This window comes from Dipteris shenzhenensis, chromosome 6 (assembly GCF_047967505.1).
Source record: "Dipteris shenzhenensis isolate YYH24624 ecotype China chromosome 6, Dip_SZ_1.0, whole genome shotgun sequence".
Lineage (NCBI taxonomy): Eukaryota > Viridiplantae > Streptophyta > Polypodiopsida > Gleicheniales > Dipteridaceae > Dipteris > Dipteris shenzhenensis.
This window is the reverse complement of record NC_141601.1, coordinates 28,978,396-29,001,941: the sequence shown is the minus strand read 5'-3', so window position 1 is coordinate 29,001,941 and position 23,546 is coordinate 28,978,396. Positions and strand designations below refer to the sequence as shown.

At 43.1% G+C, this 23,546-nt stretch overlaps 1 protein-coding gene and 1 pseudogene across 1 annotated transcript; one reads left to right on the top strand and one right to left on the bottom strand.

The window, feature by feature from the left end:
• Positions 1-4,077: 4,077 nt before the first annotated feature.
• Positions 4,078-5,611, top strand: LOC147901020 (F-box protein SNE-like). The gene has a single exon (XM_087375997.1). The coding sequence runs from the start codon at positions 4,484-4,486 to the stop codon at positions 5,132-5,134; it is 651 nt and encodes a 216-aa protein (XP_087232123.1). The 5' UTR covers positions 4,078-4,483; the 3' UTR covers positions 5,135-5,611.
• A 9,627-nt stretch (positions 5,612-15,238) lies between these two features.
• On the bottom strand, positions 15,239-18,462 carry LOC147901019 (chaperone protein ClpC1, chloroplastic pseudogene; annotated as a pseudogene).
• Between the last annotated feature and the right edge of the window lie 5,084 nt (positions 18,463-23,546).

The window sequence follows — 23,546 nt, the reverse complement described above, 5'->3', positions numbered from 1 at the left end:
TCTAATGCACGGGGTGACAATGGCCTAGACCCACAATGTGTGCTCAATAATTTTAAAGATTTAGGCCTTGTTCACATGATGATGTGTGTAGAATAAGACAAAGAGTATGGCTAAAATTCATAGATGTGGACTTTTCAGAGGTGTACGGTTGGCTTTATTGAAAATACATTAAGGTCACCCACATTTACAAGTGGACATGAGAATAACATTGAAAATACATTTACATTTGGATTTATTGAAAATATATTAAAGCCACCCACATTTGCAAATGGATTTCCAAATTACATCATTTGATCTATAGAGGAAATTTTATAATTTTATTGGATTGGGAGGCTTAGGCTCTCCTTGTTATGAGAACTATTTCAACACTAACTTTTCTTAAGTACAACAATACAAGATTAGTTATAAATTTCATGGTTCGAAAATTGGTCCTTGCATGGTCCCGTTCCCTAGTGGTACTACTAAAATATTTTTGCTATAATAGGCTTATAGGGCATGTTCCTAATAATTGTTGGAGATAGTAACTCAACAACTTTGTTGGCCCAAGTTCACCTAACTTACATCTAACTCTTAAATTCTATAGAAGGCATGCCAAGTAGGTCACCCTCTTTGGGCACATTCAAAATACTATCATTCAATTGCATATTACATAGAGCATACCACTTAAAGTAGGTCACCCTCTTTGGGCACATTCAAAATAGTATCATTCAATTGCATATTACATAGAGCATACCACTTAAAGTATCGTTCAATGTTCCATTTCACTATCATGTACTTGTTCGATTGATCCATCTTCTTACACGCTTTGTTTTGACAAAACTCCCAAAAGTGTGTGGAATGGAAGCTCAACCCATGGTGAGCTCCCATGACTAATAGTTCCAATCGACACGCATGCCAATTTTGGTAGGAAAACTCTTTAAGACCATTTGAAGGGGGGAAATGATGCGATGCCCTCCCCTAATAGCATGATGATGTTCATGCTCAGGGAGGTGGGCAATGACACCAACTCACCCCCTTGTACACACACTTATGTTAGTCTCCCTCTCCTTGGGACACGTTTGCATTCTATGTGGTAAGAGAGCATGAATGCTTGTGTTTAGATTTCTAGAAGTAGGAATTATATAGAGGCCCAATGGTGAGATCATTATTGAAGGGAACGAGGGGGGGGGGAGAGAGAGAGAGAGAGGCTCATTTTTAGAAAGCAACTAAAAGAGTTAAAAACAATCAATCAATTAACATGTACACAAGGAAAATAGCTTTAGGTAGTACCAATTGAAAGCTCTAGTGAAGTAATGCTAAATGATTGAAATTTATTAATTAAGGATACCATTTGTGGGCTTTCCAGCCACATACTTGGGTATAGCTCCAACCAAGAGAGTACCATGAAGCCCTCGCTTGATCACAAGAAGACAAGTTGAGGAGGGATGAGGAAAAAGATTGCTCAAGCACGTGCACATTGGATTTAATTTAACACACCTAAAAGATAAATGGTGAAATAGGTGGTAGCATAAAAGCAAGGGAATGGACCCCCTCTATCATAAGTCCCTTCAAATACCAAGCCATACTACCTTGTTGTTTATTGGAAGCACATTTGTGAGACTATAGCAAGGATTAAGGGGAACAAGAAGGCCCTTTGGTTAATTGCATGGACTATGTGGCCTTGGACCAAACATCATTATGGACATGTTATAATCCTTGAATCAGATGTGGGCGAATGACCCCAAAGAGGGCATCCTCACATTGATGCTGATAGAGTTTTTTCAACAACAAAGGTTGCAAGTAGAATCAACATCTGGTAGGGTCAAAGAAAGGCTCTCTGATTTGGCCTTCACATGGACCCCCTAACAAGATAACGTTCGTAAGGGTTGTCAGAGGTTGTTCTTGCATACTGTAGCAACCATTGCAATTAAATGCCCACACAACAAGCCTTCAACCTTGGCAATGTGTAAGGATGTGTGCCTACATTGCCAATGGCGTCAACTTGGCATTGTTAGATAGGTCTTCCTTAGCACCACTCCCAAGAAAGATGTATTATCACCTATAAATTGACCCAATGTTGCTAGTGTCTACAATCCTACATGGGTGCTCCAAGTTGAGGCACAATCAAGCAACTTATCTTGGCTTTGTGGTGCCTAATGGAAGCAATTGAGGTATCGGTACCGGGTAGTGTGAGGAGCTCTCTTAAAGATCAAGATAACTCGTTTTAGGAGCACTTTGAACATGGGGCTGAGTGGCCCATTTTATTATTTAGCTTAAGCAAGGGCTATCCATTTCCTCTTAGAGCATGTTCACGTGGGTAGCAAAAAGACCCATTGATTGCTCGCAATAGCCTCTCTTTTAAGGCCATGCGAAGAAGATGGTGGGTTGTTATATATAGCCCTTGCAATTCTTTCAATGCTAGGGGCTATCTTTCTCTATTCATGGGCGATCTTTCCCTAGGATGGCATGAAAATGCATGTTTTACCCTTGCAAGCCTCCTTGTCGAGCGATGAGTAGGAACATCCTCTTAGGGCAGGTTCAAACCAAGTGGTGGCCATTGCTGTAAAAGGGGCATGGAGTGATTCATAGCAAGCTGTAAAAGGGGTGTGGAGTGTTTCATAGCAAGCTCGTTCGATGTATGCTAGTAGAGAAGCTTGTCTAGTATCATCGCTCTGCCCAAGGCTTGCCCAAGCACCCACCTTTAACCAATCTAAATTCGTCGAGGGTGTAAAAATGCCAAGTATCGGATAAACGATCATCCTCTGGCAATATTTTGTCCGCGATGTTTGGACATGGCATGATGATAGCCATCCTCCCAAAGGAAGCTTGGGCATGGAGAACCAAATAGAGCATTCTCGCAATGATGAGCTAAAGGTTCAAGAGATTTTCACTTGCAAGCTTGGAAAGCATGAGAACATACAAAGATTTCCGACAACAGAGACTATATTCTTGGTGAAATTGGACATTTTGTTTGGTTGCACAGTTGTGAGAACGGAGGAGCAACAAATTTCACACCTATTTCTATGATGTTAATGAGAGGTCCTAAAAAGATGGTGGCTTTCACAATTTTAGTTCATCGAAAAAATGTGAAACGCTGGTTTCGACGAAGTGGGAATGCGCTCTTATTGGTGAGCATAGTCACATTGGTTAACAAGCCCCTGTCCTTAAACTTCGAACAGTTGCTCGGGTCCAGCAGCAACCTATGACCTTGGATCTACAAGAAGGTATAACACGTTCGAAAGACTTCTCCGGGGAGAGGTTCTGGAGGTAAAAACTTAAATGGTTAGCGGAGGCGCTATTTTCGACACATGGAGAATCAAAGATAGTGCAAGGGCTTGTTTTTGCGTGGGGGAGATGCGCACACCTAGGTGCGCATTTCACTGCCTCACGAGTTTGTACATGCAAAAGATGATAGTGTGAGTGTGCAGTGAGCCACAGAGGTGGCCATTTGAATCTACACTTTGTCGGGGTGAGTGAGCCTGAGATGCCAACCACCTTTCGCCAAGCAAGCTGTCCATCATCCCTGAGTTCGTTGTCTGGACTCGTGTAACAGAGGAGTGTGGGTGGCCTCATAAAGCTTCCACCGCCCGAGCCACCCGGGGTGTCCGCATCGCCACCAAGGCGATGTGTGGAAACAGGCCCCAAGAGGACAAAGACAAGAGAGGAGAGCGATGACGTGGCGAGACCCCTATGATGGAAGTTGGCTTGGCTTTCTAGAAGGCTTAAAAGGCGGTGAGGTGGCTGGCGGTCCGCCCACCAAAATAAACAGCAGAACCTCTAAATATAGCGGTTACAGAGGTACACCGTACGACCAACTAAAAAAGCCACCACAGGCAGGGAGGTGGGGGGCAGCTAGAATTAGCACGCGAGGTAGTTGGGCCGGCAGGGGTAGTCTAATCCGAGGCACCGCCGTTATAGAGGAGGTCCCGCCGCCCGCGTTTTTCTTTGTTGGCCGGAGGGTTTGGCGGGTAGCGGGGGCTAAAGTTGGAGGGACCCGCTAAAGTTGGGGTGGACACGGCTAGGTTTGGCGGGCGTCCCCTAAAAACTATAAGGGCCACGTTTAAGGGCTACTTGACAATTTTTAGCAGGAACGGATATTTTAGCATCGTCTTGTCCGATAGGACTTTTCTTTGAATGAACAAAACACAGAGCTTTGTTTCCGCCATAGCCAAACTTCGAAAAAGCTCAGGGTTCGCCATAGCCACAGCTCAGAAGCTCTCGGCCTCCATAACCTTCCTCTTTGCCTCCCTTCTCTCATTCGCACTGTCTTTGATCTTCTTCACGCCTTTCATTCAGAGCTAGCCTCTTCTCCAAGCTCTCGCCCGCCATAGCCACCGCAAAAGCTCTCCCCCTCCATACCTATCCCTCCTCTGTTCGCCTCCTCCTTTGATCTTCCTCCGCCGTTGCCTTTCGCGACCTCCTCCGTTTTCCCCTTGCTCGCCCACCCTCGCAGAACCTATCCCTTCGCACCCCCCAGGCCTCCTTCATAGTTTTCCTCCATTCGATGGGAGTTCTCTTCCTCCCTCACATTCACGCAATCGAGAAGCGAATGCGCCGCGAGTCGCTGCACCATTGCGAGGAGCTTCACCTCTCCGCTCACACTGGTAAGCTGCCCTGCGTTCAATCCTCTTTGGTCTCTCGGGCCTTGCAGGTCGAAGGCAACGACGACATCTTGCACGAAGTGCTGAAGTTCCTCGATGCCAAGTCTTTGGCGTCTGCGTCTTGCGTGAGCCGGCGATGGCGCAAGGCTGCCGATGATCAAAGACTCTGGGAGGGTATTTGCACTCGGAATTGGCCTTCAGCTGCTTCACGCCCTCAACAGCTCAAATCTGTAGTCCTAGCTCTGGGTGGCTTTCGCCGATTGTATGTTCTGTGCCTGCGTCCGCTCTTATCGCGCCCTTATCCTCCTCCTCATCCGTTTCCCTTTCCCAGCAATTCTTTCCTACCCCCCGACAGAGGGTCTGGAGGCCGGCAATGGAGCAAGGACGAGGTCCACCTCTCTCTCTCCCTCTTTTCGATTGATTGTTACGAGAGGTTGGGCAGACGCAGTTGCAGCCCGTCATCGCTTGGTTTCTTGTATAAAGCATCATCGTCACAAATGCTTGAAGGGCTCTCTTGTCTCAGTGATCTCGATAACCATGAGTCTGATAGATAAGCGACCCTTTAAAGTGGCAATAGCCATATGGTGCCGAGATAGGATGGTGTGATGCCCAGATATTCATCGACGACATAACAGTCTGAGTAGGCTCAATGATTCTATTCTTCATTCGGAGACCCTGGCTCTAGGGCTAGTCAAGAAGCGATAAACCCATTTCTCAACCACCAACAAATATAATTTTATTCTCAATTCTGTGAAGCCTTTGTTCGATCTGAAAATTGCAAGAGGCGCAGATGTTCTCTAATCATGTTGGAAGTCAGCGCATTTCGGGCAGAAGGCAGGAACTGCAAGTGGCAATGTTACTCTGTATCGTGTCATGGAATATATGCTGGTGAATCGCTGTCTCCACTGGGAGGTCAGGGCGGCCAGTTGACAAACACTGGATTTGTAGGGTTGTGCTTGAGTTTGTTTTGTTGGGGCCTTGCTGACCGACTTATCGTTATAAATACAAAAAGATTAGTGTGTGGTTCGTTTCAGCAGTGTTATATCAATCCAGTATACAGTACTCATTTTACTTCGATGTGATTGGAATGTCGGGTGTATATCTGGCTTTGTAGCAAGTGTGTGCTCTCTTGGTTATTGGGCTGAATGAACGTGTCTCTGTTCTTTGTCCATCCACCTGGTCAAGCAACTAGTGGAACGTTTCCAAAATCTGACCTCTCGCATTTGACACTCTTTTAATACTTCATTGGTTGCTGATTTCCTTAACATGAAGCGATGTTCTTTTCTTCATGTAATTTTGTAGGTTTGTCTGGGTGACTCTTTTTGTTTTTGGTTGGAAGTTTGAACGGAAAACAAAGAGACTCGGAAACCACATAGATTTCTGATAGGAGGTAACAGTATGCCCGACAACATGCATCGTTGCGCTGATGTTGTGAAAAGGGCCACAGGATTGGTCTCAGCCCTGTAAATCTTGTAGTAACAACAAGTAAAGGGCACTGTACCTTCCAGGGATTTCCTGAAGAGCACAAATATCACAGAATAAACGAGGCATTCTTCTGAAACATCACACAAATATTGTTATTCTATCTACAGAGCAAGGACTGAAAGTGAACTGTCTCGGGACACAGGAGGTCGCATGCACCCTTAAAAGCTTGGCCTGCCTGCTTCTGCAGGCTTCACCACGACATATTTGTCAATGACTGCTGTATGGCACCAACATGTGACAGGCTTAACGAGTCAGATTCAGTGCAGCATCATTTGCTCCAGCTCAATTAGGGCAGCCAGCGTTTGCCATGCCTCTTTTGTATGGGTCGCAGTTAGCTCATTGGTGCCTGCCCATACTGCAAGGAGGCAGTGCATAATTAACCCATCGAATGGGCTGGATTGTAGTTTATTCAGCGCTAACAAAGGGGGGGAGAAAGGGGACGACATGCTAAGGGGAGTGTACACATAGCAATATTGTTATAGGCTGCCTGTCTTTCTGCCATAATTGTGTGGGCTTCTTGGGTCCGAACATGAAAGGAAAGCTTCTCATTCTCCTGCAGGCCTCATAAACATGAAGCTCTCGTTTAACAAGTCACAGTAAGCATCACCTCATTGAGATCTATGAAGATTTCCTCTCGAGGGGAATTAGCTTAGATTTCCCTCTCTTTGAGACGTGGATGTAGCATGGGCATTGTCTTGTTGGGGTGTTCACAAGGGATCTGCATATAATATTTTGGAAAAACAACATCAGCATCATTTCCTTGGGTTATAGCAATCAGTTTGGATGAAATCTACCAGAACCCCAAATCCTGAAATTGCAATTGCTTCAAGAGTTCCAAGCAACCAAGACTGCTGAGCAATATAGGGCCACAACCAAGCTGCTTATATGCCTGCCATGCAGGAAGGGAATCACGGAGGTGGATCTGCAAGAGGTCTCACCGTGTGGCTTACATTTTCACAAGAGGTAAACTGTTTGAGTACGAGCTTCCAAGTCAGAAAATAATAAGTCCTCAAGATCTTCTGGCATCGGCCAGGTGATGACTAAGAATCTTCTCAATGTTTAGATCTTCTCAATCATAAATCCTCAAGATCTTCCTACTTCTGGCATCTGCCAGGTAAGGACTAACAATCTTGTCAATATTTAGAGCATGTTACAGGAATAATTAGTTATTTCTAAAATGGGTAAAACTCTTTCTAATAAAGACTCCATAGTTTTGCAAGCTCAAACATATTGACATTTTTAAAAAGTAAATAAAGTGACGTAGTTGTCCCAAGGATCAGCGTAGCCTAGCTTTACCTTGGACAAGTAGAGGATATTATGCAGTTCTAGTAATGCTTGATCGACTTACAAAATTTTATATCTACTAAGATAAATGTAAAGACACATTGAGCAGTTACTTTGACTTATGATTTGCCTCCTGACTTAGTCATTTATTGGATGTTTCAAGCAAGCAATTTTGGAAGTACTTTAACCCTAAGCTTAGCCAATCATCCTGGCAAACAACAAAGGGTGAATGAAGTTATTGGGGATATTTAATCTATTACCAAAATTGCATTTCTTGCATTACTTGCTTAGCATATTAAGTCTTGGAGACTATGGTAAAGTATCGTTTTAAAATCTCATCGCTTCTGGTATGGTTCCATGGAGTACTTTGCCATAGTCTTGGAAACTATGGAAAAATACTTCATGGACATTTTCATTGGATTGAATGATAGATCTCTTGAAGCTTGAAAAAACTGCTACAAAAGCTCTTGTGTTACAACTACCCCATTTTTGTAGGCCATTTTTTGTAACAACTTGCGAAAGATAATAGTGACTGTCCAAGATTTTAAAATTTATGGCAAATTTTGCACAACATTTTTTTAAGAATCTTGGAACTAGGCTAGACTTTTTCTCATCTTTCCATCCAAGTAGCTGAAGTAACCAATAGTTCTATTCCAAAGCTTATGATGGAAGTCAACCTAAGACTTGTGATGATAAATATATACACCTTCACAATTTGACTATAATAATACACCTCATTCAACAATTAGTAGAGCAGCATTTGAGATAATCTATCTTTAAAGAAGTTGATTGTGTTCTTTGGCTTAAAAAGTGTTGAGAAATGGCCTATGATCAAGATGCTCCAAGAATTTATGAACCACTCAAGGTTATTCAAACAATCAATGATCTTGCTTATAGACATGACTTACCAGAGGATTGGAAAATCCACTATGCACACTGTGTTGTTTTTTTAGAGGATAAGTTCCATGTTCCTAGATTCATCTAGATATATGCTTTTGCCATATTGCAAATTTCAGCTTGTGAAGTCTTAGTCCATGTTGCGGCCTGGTGATATTGCGATAAATTATTTCTATCTTAAGTGATGCATTGCCCTATCTAGACATTTTTTTTATTGGATACTCAATTGGGAGAGGCTAAAATGAAATCGTATAACCTTCACAAGCAGTTGTAGCTTGAATGAAGAGAATGTGGACTAGTTTTTTATTAACCTTCTCCTTTAGTGATAGCCTTTATCACAACTCAGTCTGCCCTTGACCTCCGGACAACTAACAAAAACTCAATACAAAGACCTTTGTATAAATGGATGTTCAAGTATGTGTGGATGTGTGGATTTGAGAACATATGTTTATACTATGACCTTCAGCCACTACTAGGCATTGATGACATAAGTGTGAATGTCATAGTGATACTACTATGCATGATGGAGTTTATGGTTTTCAATCTTATGAGTGACTATCGTGAGATTGAAATTGCACTATGCATTGTCTTCTTAGAGGATGAGGTTAGGCATGTTCTTGGATTTATTTGGATGTATGCTTCTACCATAGTAGCAGACATGCCAATTTCACCTTGTGTGGTTTTCATCCATGTTGCAACTTGCTAATATTGCAATAAATTCTATCTATCTTAAGTGGTGGGTTTCCCTATCAGCTAGATAATCTAAGCATTTTTTTCCTTGGATGCTCTTTTGGAAAGATCAAAATGAAATCATTTGGTCTTCACAAGAAATTGTAGCTTAAATGAAGAAAATGTGTACTTTTTTATTAGCCTTCTTTAGTTCTAGCCTTTGTCGCGACAAATGAATCTTCCCTTCACTCACCTCTAGAGTGCTAACAGAAACTCATTAAGCAGACCTTTGTATAGATGGATGCTCAAGTATGTGTGAGTGTGAATTTGTATGTGTAAGAGCATATGTTTGTTGTCTTACGAAATTTCTAATCTTCTTGTAAATGGTTTAAACAATACATGACCATTTTGAAGCATCCTATTGCATTGTAGATTTATTGTTTGAAAAGAAAACACAAACAGACAAACCGAGCTGACAAACATCTTGTTAAACAAATGTTGAACTAGCATTTTACAGCTTTAAACTTTCTATAAGCTCTAAAATACCCATTTGGAACTTTCAAAGAGCCCTTCCTGGAACGGCGTTCCAGACGTCGGAACACCGTTTCCTGGTAGCTATGGAGCGCACAGGCTGACAGACATCTGAAGGTGCCAAGAGGAGGTAAAAAACAGTTTTATAACTTGCTAGGAGTCCATATCGAGGCAGTACATCGACTGCTAGACGGTAGCACACTGAGCATGCTTTTGTATCAAGTTTTGTCCATCTCTGGAGCAATCTACACTAGTGTTTTTGTGTTCTACTTAAACTGTGCTTTCTTCAAGGTCTGTGTTTGTGTCTACTTTACACACTATGCACAATGGAAGAGGGTGAGGGTGATATTTCATTTACGCTTCATGTGATTCCCAGTCTTTGCTACAGGAGTGTTGGCTACAGGAGCAACCTCCTATTATTCTAACAAAAGTTTTGGCTAGAAAGTTCTCCATCGAGTGGATAAGGATTGTGATTCTGTTAAAAAAATACTTCTGAGCATGGGTTTAAGGAAGAGGCAAGGAAAATTTTCACCCTAAAGAAGTTCAAAGGAGAACCGAACACAAAATGATCTTCAAGAAGGGTTAGTCAACTTGAAGACTACTTTAAGTTGAGACCTCCAGGAGATGTTGCCAAGGGTACTCCATCTGGAGAATTATGTTCACATCGTGGACACATTGATATAGGAGGTTCAAGACGGCTTCAGGTCAGATATGTGAGATGGTCTCTACCTTTGTTTCTCCTTTTGCTGCTCACCAATGAAACCCATTGGTGAGGGGAGTTAGCAATCGCGACAGATTGCCCATGGATAAGTCTATCCAAAAATTGAAGAAAGGGATTATCAACAAGAAGGAGAGCTCTCAAGTATGACTTAAGATGGAATGCCTTGCAGAAGATAGGATAAGCCTGATCTGCAGAGGCATGGGAATCAGTGGATGAAATCCACTGGTCAAAAGCCTCTCTAGGGGAAGCCATGAGTGTAGGAGGATGCTCGGGAAGATAAAAGAGGAGGCTGTGGAATGCAAGGTTACTCGAGTGGGAAACTAAAAATGTGAAAATGACCTTAGAAGTGTACTTTATAAATGGGCATTGCCCTTAAAAATGCTCTTAATTACAATATTTTTATATTTATTGTTTTTTCTTTGGAAAGTGTCTCTCTCTCTCTCTCTCATAGCTAAGGAGAGAGAGAGAGAGAGAGTAAAAGAGAGATAGCTAAGGAGAGAGAGAGAGAGAGAGAGAGAGAGAGAGAGAGAGAGAGCTAAGGAGAGAGAGAGAGAGAGAGTAAAAGAGAGATAGCTAAGGAGAGAGAGAGAGAGAGAGAGAGAGAGAGAGAGAGAGAGTAAAAGAGAGAGAGAGAGAGAGAGAGTAAAAGCATTGATGATTAAAAAAAGCCCAATTAGAACTATGAATGGGCTGCAAGCTGGACTTGCTTTTGATGTTATGGCATCCAGGCCTAGAAGTTTATTAGAGTCAGTCATGCGACTGGCTGAACTATGTGAGCCTAGATATAGCACAAAGGAGTCCATAGGTGTGGGGCTTTTCACAAAACCTTCATGGGTCCTCTACAGTCTACTCTTAATGTGCAAAGTAAGATCATTCCCAAGTTTCAAAACGTTAGAGCTGTACGTCCAATGACTATAAATGGAGCTATAAAGCCAATAAAGCTGGAAATAACAAAGATAGGGCGATAAGAACAATTCACTCAATCTCTAATGGAAGACAGGAAGAGAAACGTTTATGCTTCAAGGGTGGAGAGAGATGATCTGCTGATCACAAGAATGTTTGCAAAGCCAAAGAGGGCTGCATGATGCCTGGCTTCAATCTGTAGAGGGCTTGTCAGAACAGCTAGTTGGTGGGCCAGTAGAGGGAAATCGGCCAGATCTGGACGGTGGGGGAAGCTAGCTCACCTAGACTATATAAACGGCACTCGGGCCATTCGTTTAGCATGCAATCCACTAGCCACTAAAGGCTTGTGACAAGGGCGCACAGCAGAGGAGGGTGAAGCAGCACAGGGCTGTAGAAGATCCTGCTTTGGTGTCCAGTGGAGCAGCCCACAGGCTGTCCACACGATCTATCTGTGCAGTGTGGGGGCACATTTTGTATCTTTTAGGAGCACTATGTATTCATTCTATTGGTTGTCTACTGACTATGCATTACTTCAGATATATGTGTTTTCTTAAATTCTCATGTATATAGTGCGTGCTCACCTTACTCTGGGCAAAAGCTCTTCCTGACAGTTCATCTCTGCTCTTCAAGTTTATAAATACTGGCTTCTGCTCTATACTTGCTACATCAAATGCGCCCTTTGCATCCATCTCTAATGGACCATGATCTTTGAAAACTCCAAAATTTTCCCAATCACAATAAACACTTGCATGATGCCCAATTAAATACAAAACTTAAATCAAATTTTGATCTTGGCTGTCTGATCCATTTCCAATGAATCTGGGTCAAGTAGATTAATCTATTGTCTAGATTAATTATCAAATGAATTTCTAGAATTTTCTCCAAACATTCCTTACTTTCATTCCTTTCTATGCCAATCTCTGTCAGCATCACTAATCATGATGTATATACCTTTGTGTAAGACTAGAATATATCCAATCGTACAAATTCATATTTTTGTTGCTCTAAGTCCAAATTTCTACAGTGAAAATAAAAGAGAAAATGAAAGAGACAAAAATAAACCCAAAAAAACAATTTAAAAACAAAAGGTAGACATACATCGCAAGCAAAGCAATGCTTATGTCATCAGTGCTCAGGCATAGGCAGCTATACTAGGTTTCTAAAGACCCGCGGTTTCCTAATCATAATGTATGCTTGTTTTTCCCCATGCCAATAACTTTTTGCATAATGTAAATTGACCATGGACAAGGAAATTATCAAATAATTTTTTTTGAGAGAGAAAAATTTTCCCCCAAACCTATGAAAGAACAATTTTATGTCTTGTAGTGTTACCAAACTAGTGTAAGGATGGCTACAAGCAAGAGTATATCTTGACCGTATCAACACATGCTAAACATTGCATCTTAATCTGTGTATAGGTTCAACATCATGCATGAATTTCCAGCCATTAAAGGTTCCAAAAATGTGTGATATAACCAATGTTTAGATTCTCTGTTGCGTCTCACTATCGTCACTACCATAGGGGCCATGTCTTGGGGTTGTCTGCCTCTGCTTGTGTACATCAAACTCAACCATTTCAAGGTGAAAGGGAGAATTTGCATTAAATTTTATTTTGGCAGCAGTGAACATCATGAAAACAATCCAGAGAAAGACTCTTATGGTAGTGGCAGTCGTGAGTTGAGGTTAATTAGTCAATGAGCTTCTAGGCCCTAAGGGCAAACAAACCCTTGTAAGGGTATTGATGAGGATCCCAAACACTGAAAGTGGAAAACATTTCCAACCTCCCCAAGCATGAGGTGGATGCCCCTCATATGTTGCCATAGCATTGAGACTCAGAGATGAAGCTGAGGATTGCCCAGCTTTCTATGCTGCAGCTCTGACGTGTACATCAGTCCTACTAGAGAATTCACAATAGTAGATATTCACAATCTATCATTTGAAGCTTCAGTACCATTCTCAGATCCATCAGACGAAAGGGCAGTTTGACTTTTGAAGAGAGGAGATGTCTGATGGAAACACAAATGTAACCATTCAGGTGCATAAGAAGAAGACGAGGTTAATGTGCATCTTTTGAGAACATTCTTGTCATTCCAGAACGGCCTTGAATTCGTCAAGAGCATTAGGAGGAAAGAGAAAAGCCTAAGGCTCTCTAACACATGTAACTCTATGAAGCCTATTAATTAAAAAACTTTCAATCATTTTGAACGATGAATCAGTTCAAGGGCACTGAGCCCATTAAGGCATTCATGTGTCAGGCATGTCGCAATATAATTAAGGAAAGAAGAAGATGTGTTTGACCAAACTACCAAACAAATGAACCATAGTCACTTACATGTTTTGCAACCTGAAACCTTTCAGCATTTCGAAACGTTTCATAAAAAACCCCGCAGCAGGGTCGTATGGTGAGTGCTAGAAGGTCTCACGTATGAACCTTATATTTTGTAGACACTATAAATGCAAACTTATGGCCTAAAATTGCAACATGCCAAAATGGCTTGAAATAAGAAAGTTGAACTACTTAACTTTACGTTAACGCAAGCCACATGTGGAGGTGCCGCACAGACTAGGCCAAGGTGCAATTGCTGGAGAATATAAGCTTATATGCTAGTAGAACTTTATACCTAACTAGGCATCCCATGCAATGGAAGAATGAAAGTCAACGAAAGAATCTTGAACCAAATGAAACACTGAGGTCAAGTCTGCACAAGAAATACTCACTAAAGAACACTCAGATCAGAGATTTAGAACAGCCAAAATATGCCAAAGTTTGATGCACCAATATAATAATATATCTCATACTCAAACTCTCCCTTTGCACACCCTAGGCTGTGCTTATCCCTATGAGCTTCAGTGGCCTTCAGCAAGTACTCTGCAAGTCCCTCTTCACTGCCCACAATAGGGCTATATATAGGGGAATGCAGAAGATCCAAGGCTAAGGTCAGGGGCTGGTCTACCCCCCCGTCCTCTTTTCAGATGTGCCTGACCTGGGTAAGATCTCACGGCCTGAGCAGTCTGAAAGACTGCAGACTGCCCACAGACTGGGCCTATAATCTCGCTGACCAGATCTTAAATGCCCCAACCAGTACAGTACTTGGCCCCTTTGCTCAACTTCTGCATGGCCCCAGCCTGGCCTGCAATTCCGCCACATATGCTGGCCCTGACCCTCAGCCTATATGCAGCAGTTCTGCCAGCCTATCTTCTACTGGATCTCACCAACCTCCATTTTCTTCGCGCACTGTTTGCTGCTCACATGGCAGCCCTATTTTCATCTACATGCTGCTCCACAGACAGCCATGCAAACTCAACTTTCTGCTGCCCATATGTCACATTTGTGCAGACCGCATGGTAGCCCCTGTGGGTAACAAGTTCCACCTAGATCTGTCCATGTGGGATCCCCACAAGGCAAGGAGATCCTTTTAAAAGCGGGAGTTTTACTGTTCAGCAACCTTATTCCTACTATACATCATATTAGTTCTGAAAAATACATCTCATTTAAGTGCGTGAAGTGGACAAAGGTAAAAATGAAGACCAGCTTTTTGGAGATGGATGTTGTGAAATGACTGTACATGTTTATGCATATTTTGGTAGCATGTATCTGTTGGGATTCATACTTAGGGCCTACGATGAGTGCGGGGGGCCCTTCCCACTAAAACACAAATTACAATTACAACCCCCACTCTATAAGGGCACAAAGAGGCATGGAAATAAGATGCTAGAGAAGCATAGTCCTTTCAATTCGACTGGAGAGCCTGACGGCAACCAAAACACTAGGGAGCAGACACAATTTGGAGGGTCGCTGAGCCCTCACTTACACAGGGGCGCTAGGTCTCAACCTAAAGCAGAACCAGTATAGGACCACTAATTACCCTCTACTCTTTGAAGACAAGCGCCTACATAACACCCTGACTTCTAGGAATCCACAGATGCCAGCTACTACCAGACCAGGACATCCACCTTCAGAAAGGGAGCGAGTGAAAGGGACTTTGCAGTAATTTTTAAAAAACTATAGCAAACAATAATTGCAGGAAAGATCAACGTCCAATCTCTCTAGTTACAATGGCAATAATAGCAAATAGATCAAAAACAATCTGAGGTTTTGAAAGTACCCATACTCTACGATTTATGCAAGGTCTTCACTGTCAAAGTGGCCTGTGGTCCTGTTCGCTAATTGTGCTTACAAATAAGAAAAAATATCATTAGGTTGTCAAAATCATCATCCAGACATTTTACTAACAATAATCGGCACAGATGTTGATAAAGTTCCCCTGAAAGCCATATCCAAATGTCTATTGTACTTGCAACATGTAGCATTTGAAGCTGTTCCAATTCAATGCCAATGTTTTAATTGCATTCAAAGGCTGAAAATCTCTGAACCAAGCCAGTCACATATATCAGTTGGCTATTCTCAGTCTGCAATCACCTCAACATTACCATGACAATGAAGAATGCTTGTCCATCATCTTCAAATAAAGCTGGTACGAGATGACTCCTGGGACGAAGCTAACTTTTCTTCAAGCAACTCCAGCTGGAGCTTCAATACTTGAACTAGAACTGGTTCCAGTCGTTCCATTCAAAACGGTAACATTTCCATCCGAATCCACGTCGATGATTGCTGAATCGCCCTCTTTGATCTCACCTCCAAGCATGCGCTCAGCCATACTGTCCTCTAAAAGTCGCATGATGGCCCTTCGCAATGGCCTTGCACCATAGCTGGGACTGTAACCTTCATCCACCACCCTATCCCTAAATCTTTCCGTCACCTGAAGCTCGATAGATTTCTTCTTTAGCCGTTCAAAGACCTCTTTCAGCATGATATCCGCAATGTCCTTCACTTCCACCTTTGTTAGCTGCCTGAACACAATAATTTCGTCGAGTCGATTCAAAAATTCAGGCCTGAAATATTGTTTAAGCTCCTCGTTCACAAGGCTCTTTATCCTGTTGTAGCTGCTGTCCTTTTCACCATAGTCAAGCTGGAAGCCAATACCACCTCCACCCTTCTCAATTACACTACTTCCAACGTTTGAGGTCATAATTAACAGTGTGTTTTTGAAATCGACAGTCCTCCCTTTGCTATCTGTAAGCCTGCCATCCTCCAGTATCTGAAGCATCATGTTGAAAACATCTGGGTGTGCCTTCTCAATCTCGTCAAACAGCACAACTGTGTAAGGGCGCCGCCGCACAGCCTCTGTAAGTTGCCCTCCTTCGCTGTAACCGACATAGCCAGGCGGTGACCCAATAAGCTTGGAGACAGTATGCCTTTCCATAAACTCACTCATGTCAAGTCTCACCATAGCCTCCTCTGAACCAAAATAGTAAGCTGCCAAGGCCTTGGCAAGCTCAGACTTCCCAACGCCAGTTGGGCCTGAAAAAATGAAACTCGCAATGGGTCTGTTAGGGTTCTTGAGACCAACCCGAGCTCGCCGAATAGCACGACTAATGGCTTTCACTGCTTCATCCTGACCAATAACTCGGTGATGCAGTGTTTCTTCCATCTTCAACAGACGATTGGACTCATCAATTGAGACTTTCTCAACAGGAATTCCTGTCCAGGCAGATACTATATGCTGGATATCTGCTTCAGTCACAATAGGCCCAGTGTCCCCAGCCTCACTCTCAGCCTTGACCTTCTCCTTTCCCTTCTCTGTGATAGCAGAAATCCGTGCTTTCAATTCCATCTCACGATCTCGGAGCTCTCCTGCCTTCTCAAAGTCTTGACCTCGCACTGCTTCATTCTTCTCTTTAGTAATTTGCCTCAGTTCCTTATCAAGTTCCTTGGCCTCTTCAGGAAGCTGCGCGTGACGAAGACGAACGCGAGAGCCAGCCTCATCAATCAAGTCAATAGCTTTGTCAGGAAGAAATCTATCGCTTATATACTGATATGACAGCTGAGCAGCCGCAACCAATGCATCGTCCGTATATCGCAGCTTGTGATGAATTTCATACCTTTCCCGAAGACCTTTCAATATCTGAATGGTCTCATCTACAGATGGTTCAGGAACCAAAACAGGCTGGAAACGCCTTTCTAGGGCAGGATCCTTTTCAATATGCTTCCTATATTCATCAAGGGTAGTAGCTCCAATACACTGAAGTTCACCGCGTGCTAAGGCTGGCTTCAATATATTTGCTGCATCGATTGCCCCTTCGGCTGCCCCAGCTCCAATCAGAGTGTGGACTTCATCTATGAAAAGTATAATATCACTTGCTTGTTTGATCTCCTCCATTAGTTTCTTGAGCCTTTCCTCGAACTCTCCTCTGTACTTAGTCCCAGCGACAAGAAGTCCCATATCGAGCGTGATCACCTTTTTCCCTTCAATGGTTTCAGGGACGTCTCCACTAGCAATCCGCTGCGCAAGCCCCTCAGCGATGGCAGTTTTACCCACACCAGGCTCTCCAATAAGGCAAGGGTTGTTCTTAGTCCGTCGACCTAGGATCTGAGTGACACGTTCAATCTGAGGAATCCTGCCTACAACAGGATCCAACTTGCCGTCCTCTGCTAGCTTTGTCAAATTCGTGCCAAATTCATCCAGAGTAGGCATTTTGGCATTACTGCTACCACCCCCTACACCTGCACCTACTGCCTCGGTGCTTTCACCCACCATTCGAATCACCTGAGTCCTGATGTTGCTAGGGTCTGCCCCAAGGTTTTCAAGCACACGGGCAGCAACGCCCTCTCCTTCTCTCAATAAACCTAATAGCAAATGCTCGGAACCAATGTAATTATGGCCTAGCTGCCTCGCCTCTTCAAGCGAAAGCTCCAGCACACGCTTTGCCCGTGGAGTGAATGGAATCTCTACAGCAACAAAACCACTGCCACGTCCAATGATTTTCTCAACCTCAATACGAGCTTCCTTTAGATTGACACCCATAGATTTCAGCACCTTTGCAGCAATCCCAGTGCCCTCCCCAATCAGGCCTAGCAGTATCTGCTCCGTTCCTACAAAGTTGTGTCCGAGACGCCTAGCTTCCTCTTGCGCCAGCATGATGACTTTAATGGCCTTCTCTGTGAAGCGCTCAAACATAGCAACCGTAATTCCACGGCTTCCCTTGCCAGAAGGGGCAGCAATGGCAAAGGCGACGGCGGCGCGAAAGTCCTTCTCATTGCGAGCGTTACGATCCAAGAGAGCAAGACGACGGAGGCCGGAGAAAGAGCAGATGTGTGTAAGGGTAAAGGAGGGAACTGGGCGAAGCGTGGGGTGCGCAAAGCATCTGATGTTGGTGCTGCGGAAGGTGGAAGAGGAGTGGAGAGGAGGGTCATGAATGGCAATGGAAGGAAGGAGAGCTGAAGAAGGTGCAGCAGTAGCTCCCGCCATAGCTACTGAGGGGTGAGGAAAGCTGCTCAGGGGAAGAAAATGTGAATGAAGAAACAAAACCCTTGCTTGCAAAACCCCTGGTTGCAATTCTGGTTCCCTGTTTACCTTTAGAAACGTGTTTAGAGATTCGGAAGTCCATTTTTGGGAGGAAAGTTGGTCCCCGTCCCTAGGCCGGGAGTCGGTCACCCGCCTTTCTTTCTGACCGGGAATCGATGACCGAATCCGCATTCCCAGCCGCCGTCGGCAGCAACGGGACACGGTAGCCCCGTGTCTGCTCTCTGTCGTTGGTCGGTGCGGCAAGTCCACTTGGTGTGGTGGTTGGTTTGTTGCGAGGATGTTGAGAAGCTCAGATTTATTAGAAGAAAATGCCAAACCTAGACACCTCAGCCATTGGGACAGTTTCTTTCTAGCACTCGGGCTCCACTCATGGTGTCAATGAGAACTGTTGGAATTCGATGGAGTTAGATGATTGATCGAGATGCAACAAGCACAATGGATGGACAATCTATGGCTTGATCCTCAATTTACAGGCTGAGACTGTTGCATTCTCGGCCATTAGATGAATGATTGATGATGTATGCTTGTTCAGCAGCACCCAATGCAAAGTCTGAATTGTCAGTCATCTTAAAATGTTCAATTGCCCTTTCAGTAATCTACCAAATTGCAGGAATACCTACCTCAGCATTATTCATGAGGTTAATCTACGTTTATGTCCATTATTAGCAATCACGAGTCCAATGGATAGGTGCTCTTTTTAAATGTTGGCTTCATCATATCTCATTCTATTATTATAGAGCATTGATCAGTGTCAAGACACATTACGAAGTTATTTCTTTAAAACTTAGAGGGACTTAAAAATGACCCATGCGCAAGGTGCTGAAACATGACATGGCCTGCTCTTTTATAGGATTTTTGTTTGGAACTTCAGTGCATAGAAGTTCTATTGTTCCCTGTGCAGAAGTCCTCATGCTCTCCATCTAGAAGTTCAATACCTTTTTTAGATGCTATAGGTGGTGTTCTGTCTACCTGGATCTGTTGTAGAGCATGTTCGCCATACCTTGATGCCTTGGAATTGAGCTTTGACTAATTAAATTTGTTGAACTATTTGTTGGCATGCGTGCCAAAAGAACATCACATAGTCAAAGATTGTGTTTCAACTAAGGCATGGGATGATCAGGTTGCATACCTAGAGTAGATCGCTTGGTCCTTGCATGGTTGATAGAGGTTGAGGCAGGGCATTATTACTTGGCCAGCACTAGGACGTTTTTTCAAATTCTGAAATCATGTGCTTCCACATGGCACAATATACACCCTTAGATTTTTTAAATTTTGAAAGCCCAACGTTTTTTCAAATTCTGAAATCCTGTGCTTCCACATGGCACAATATACACCCTTAGATTTTTTAAATTCTGAAAGCCCAAAAGCTTTGAAAGCTTTTTTACTTGGCCAGCACTAGGACGTTTTTTCAAATTCTGAAATCATGTGCTTCCACATGGCACAATATACACCCTTAGATTTTTTAAATTCTGAAAGCCCAACGTTTTTTCAAATTCTGAAATCCTGTGCTTCCACATGGCACAATATACACCCTTAGATTTTTTAAATTCTGAAAGCCCAAAAGCTTTGAAAGCTTTTGAAAAGCCAACTGCGTAAAAAGCCAAGGCAAAACCTTTAAATATAGGTGAAACGGACGAACGTAAGCCAAAAACAACGTAGATTGCTTTATGAAGGCTATTGGTTTGTGAAGAGACCCTCACGTATTGGCTTTCGAATGTTCACGTGCCGTCACCATCAGGTTTACTCCTACTTATACTGAAGCTTGTATCGAGCCACTGCCCATGAATCTCCTTCGTTATGCTTTCTGTGTCTTTGAGAGGTTCAATGAAGCTTATGGCTATTAAACTGTTGCTTATGGCTATAGATCGGTCTGTTTAAACTATTGCCATTGGCCGTTGTAGCAAATCGACGAAACCCAGTGTGACTTCTCGTTCTCCCTCCAGTTTACCCACTACAGTCCCGGCGTGGATATGATCCCCGCCGGACATACGCAATGCTTTGGCTAGGACACGAAAATGGATACCGTGATTTCTCTGTCTATCGATAACAGCATGCATCGCGCGGTGGATATGAAGCAGTAGCCCATTATCTCGACAATAAAAGGCCAAGCTAGTATTTGCAGTGAAGCCTCCCGTCAAATAATCATGCATGACGATGAGTACTCCCGATTCTCTAGCAAAGATTGCTCTTTTCATCATTTCCTCACACGTACCCGCAGTGGCATTTAGATAATGTCCTTTTATTTCGCCCGTTTCGGCCTGAGCCTTGAAAAGAGCTTCTGCCACAAACAGGAACCGGTCCCTCCAACGCATGAATGGTTGAGAATTTACGTTCTCATCATCCTTCGTAAAATCAAGTCCGCCACGGAGACATTCGTAAACAGCCCTGCCATAGTTTTTAGCAGATAAGCCCAATTTTGGCTTGATTGTACATCCCAGCAAGGGACGACCATATTTGTTCAGTTTATCCCTTTCGACTTGGATACCGTGAGGCGGCCCAATGAAAGTCTTGGAATAAGCAGGAGGAATTCTCAGATCCTCCAAACGTAGAGCTCGTGGGGCTTTAAATCCAAATACGTTACCTACAATGGAAGTGAACATATTGGTGACGGAACCCTCTTCAAATAGATCTAAAGGATAAGCGACATATGCGATATATTGATTCTCTTCCCCAGCAACGGGTTCGATTTTGTTGTCTGCTACTATGAGGCAATCGACACTATCACTTCATGTTAGCATTTTGAGATTATCCATGACTTAGCAGCACTCCTTGTGGCTTATGTAACATGGACACTTTGAATTGCTACCATTGGTAGACTACACAATAAAATAGTTTGGAGGTGGATGGGATGCAAACATCAATAATTGTTGCGATCTAATCAAAGTTTGCAAAAGTGTCAATGATAACTATTGCCAACTCATAAGATCATGGACATAGTGAATCATTTTAGATATAATAAGATGTTATTTATACGCACTTTTATATTTCCATAGTCGTAATTTTTTGGAATCTTGCAAAGGTATCATTTTAGATATAATAAGATGTTATTTATATGCACTTTTATATTTCCATAGTCGTAATTTTTTGGAATCTTGCAAAGGCAAAAATTGTAACTACAACTGCTCGAAGATGTGTGAAGATGATTACCTTGATAGTTTGAACATCTTTGATCATTGGATTGTGTACAGCTTTTGTGCTTGAATTTATCATCTTTAGGAAATTGCACATATGCTAACCAACATATCCAAACATGCAGAACATGAGGAATGCATATTGACTAATCATGATTGTTTTTCAGATTCCAACATTCCAACAAAGAAATAGGCGACTTCTCGTCGAGCTGTGGACGTCACAAAGGATACTCCACGTAAGTAGAATGTACGGTCATTTCAATTCTGAAATGTTTCTGCACTGTCTGTTGCTCTGGTCCGCATTAATGCGCTACACCTCCAACACTGGAGGTGACTATTCGAAACGGGGGGATGGCACGTTCCCCTATGATATATAATTTTTGGAGAGACATGTGCCGGCTCTCCACCATACATTACGTATGGTTTTTTTTTTTTTACACCTCATCTTGAGCACGGACACTTCTTCGCACATTCTGTTTCCTCAAGGGAACATTACATTTGCTTGGTTCGACCAACATACTAATCATGTCTGCAACACTTCTGTTTTCGAGATGTTTGCAGCCTCCAAACGAGTGTCTTCTCCTAAAGGTACGCACAACAAAATGTATTTGCTTGATTCAAGTTATTTTATCAATTCTTTCACCTTCTAAAGATAGAGGTTCAGTCCATTTTGTTTTTCCTATTGCGTTTAGACAAAACCACGTGAGTGAAATTGTAGCAAAGTTTCGGATGGTTTTTATTATTAATCCATGTAGGTGATTAAACCCGAACATAAGACATCGATTCATGTCACGATGTAGAAATGACCACCGGAAACTCCTTCGAACATGACCATTCATCAACGCTCAGAGCAGCCAGAGGTCGAGCTATTCAACTTGATATAACATCAAGAAAGATATAGCCTTCAAATCTGCGGTGTCTGTGGCATAACCACGCTACTGTCTGCAAACCAAAGGATCGTTTCTTCGCAAGGCATAGGCATCTCGAGCCACAGCGCCGCACTCAGAAACATGATACTTTTGGATGCCTGCGAGAATATGAGCATGCAAGTGACTTACTGGAAATGCCAAAGCTGCACACGAGATGCCCAGCAGAGCAGATACATTGTGCGGTTGATGCCACAGTACTCTCGGCAGTTGCTTAAAACAAACCACCTCCACATGCAACTGCTAAGCATCATAGATATATCCATTTCAGTTACCACGACTGCAAATGCGATTGCTCGTGGCACACTCGATCGAAGGTCACTTCTAGACAATCCTCTGATATCTTGGTGAAACGTCCCACTAAGCTCGGCTCAAGAAATCGTGACGAACGAGCTGTCAGGTGTGCTTGCATACAACATCGAGAACAATCCAATATTGCGCAAGTACAATTCTTTAGCAGAGCGTGCGGACATCAAGATGGGTATGTGCATCTTGAGTCCTCAAACCATTGCAGGTATCTTGGAACTACACGATGAGACAGCTCCCTTCGAGTTAATGTCAATAGCGAATCTCAGCCTGAGCTCCTGCTTTTGCAAAACATGGTGGAACCCGTGAACCGTCGCGCCTTTGATGCAAGGGACAAGCATGAGTTTGCCTCCATACAGCTACGGGGTATATAAATGCTTTCAGAGAGGGTCGCTTCATTCCACATCGATGGAGTAGCAGCAGCTGGCAGTGCGTGCATTGACATAACCATGGAGTCAGTAGTGTTCCCCTTCCTATTCCCTTTCGGACGGGGCTACTATGATGGCTGCATACAGTTCAGCAACTATGTGAAAATGAGAATATGCACCTTATTCTCTATCTACACGCTCTACAAGCCGTACTTGTTGATCATGTTCCAGTTAAAACAGGCAGTGATGATTGCCAATTCAAGCAACTCTACATGCTTGCAATGAGACATCGACCAATATAGGAAAGCCAACCCTGCCACGACTGATGAAGACGCAATGAGACACGTGCTTCACTACAGCATGCCATCAACAATGCCG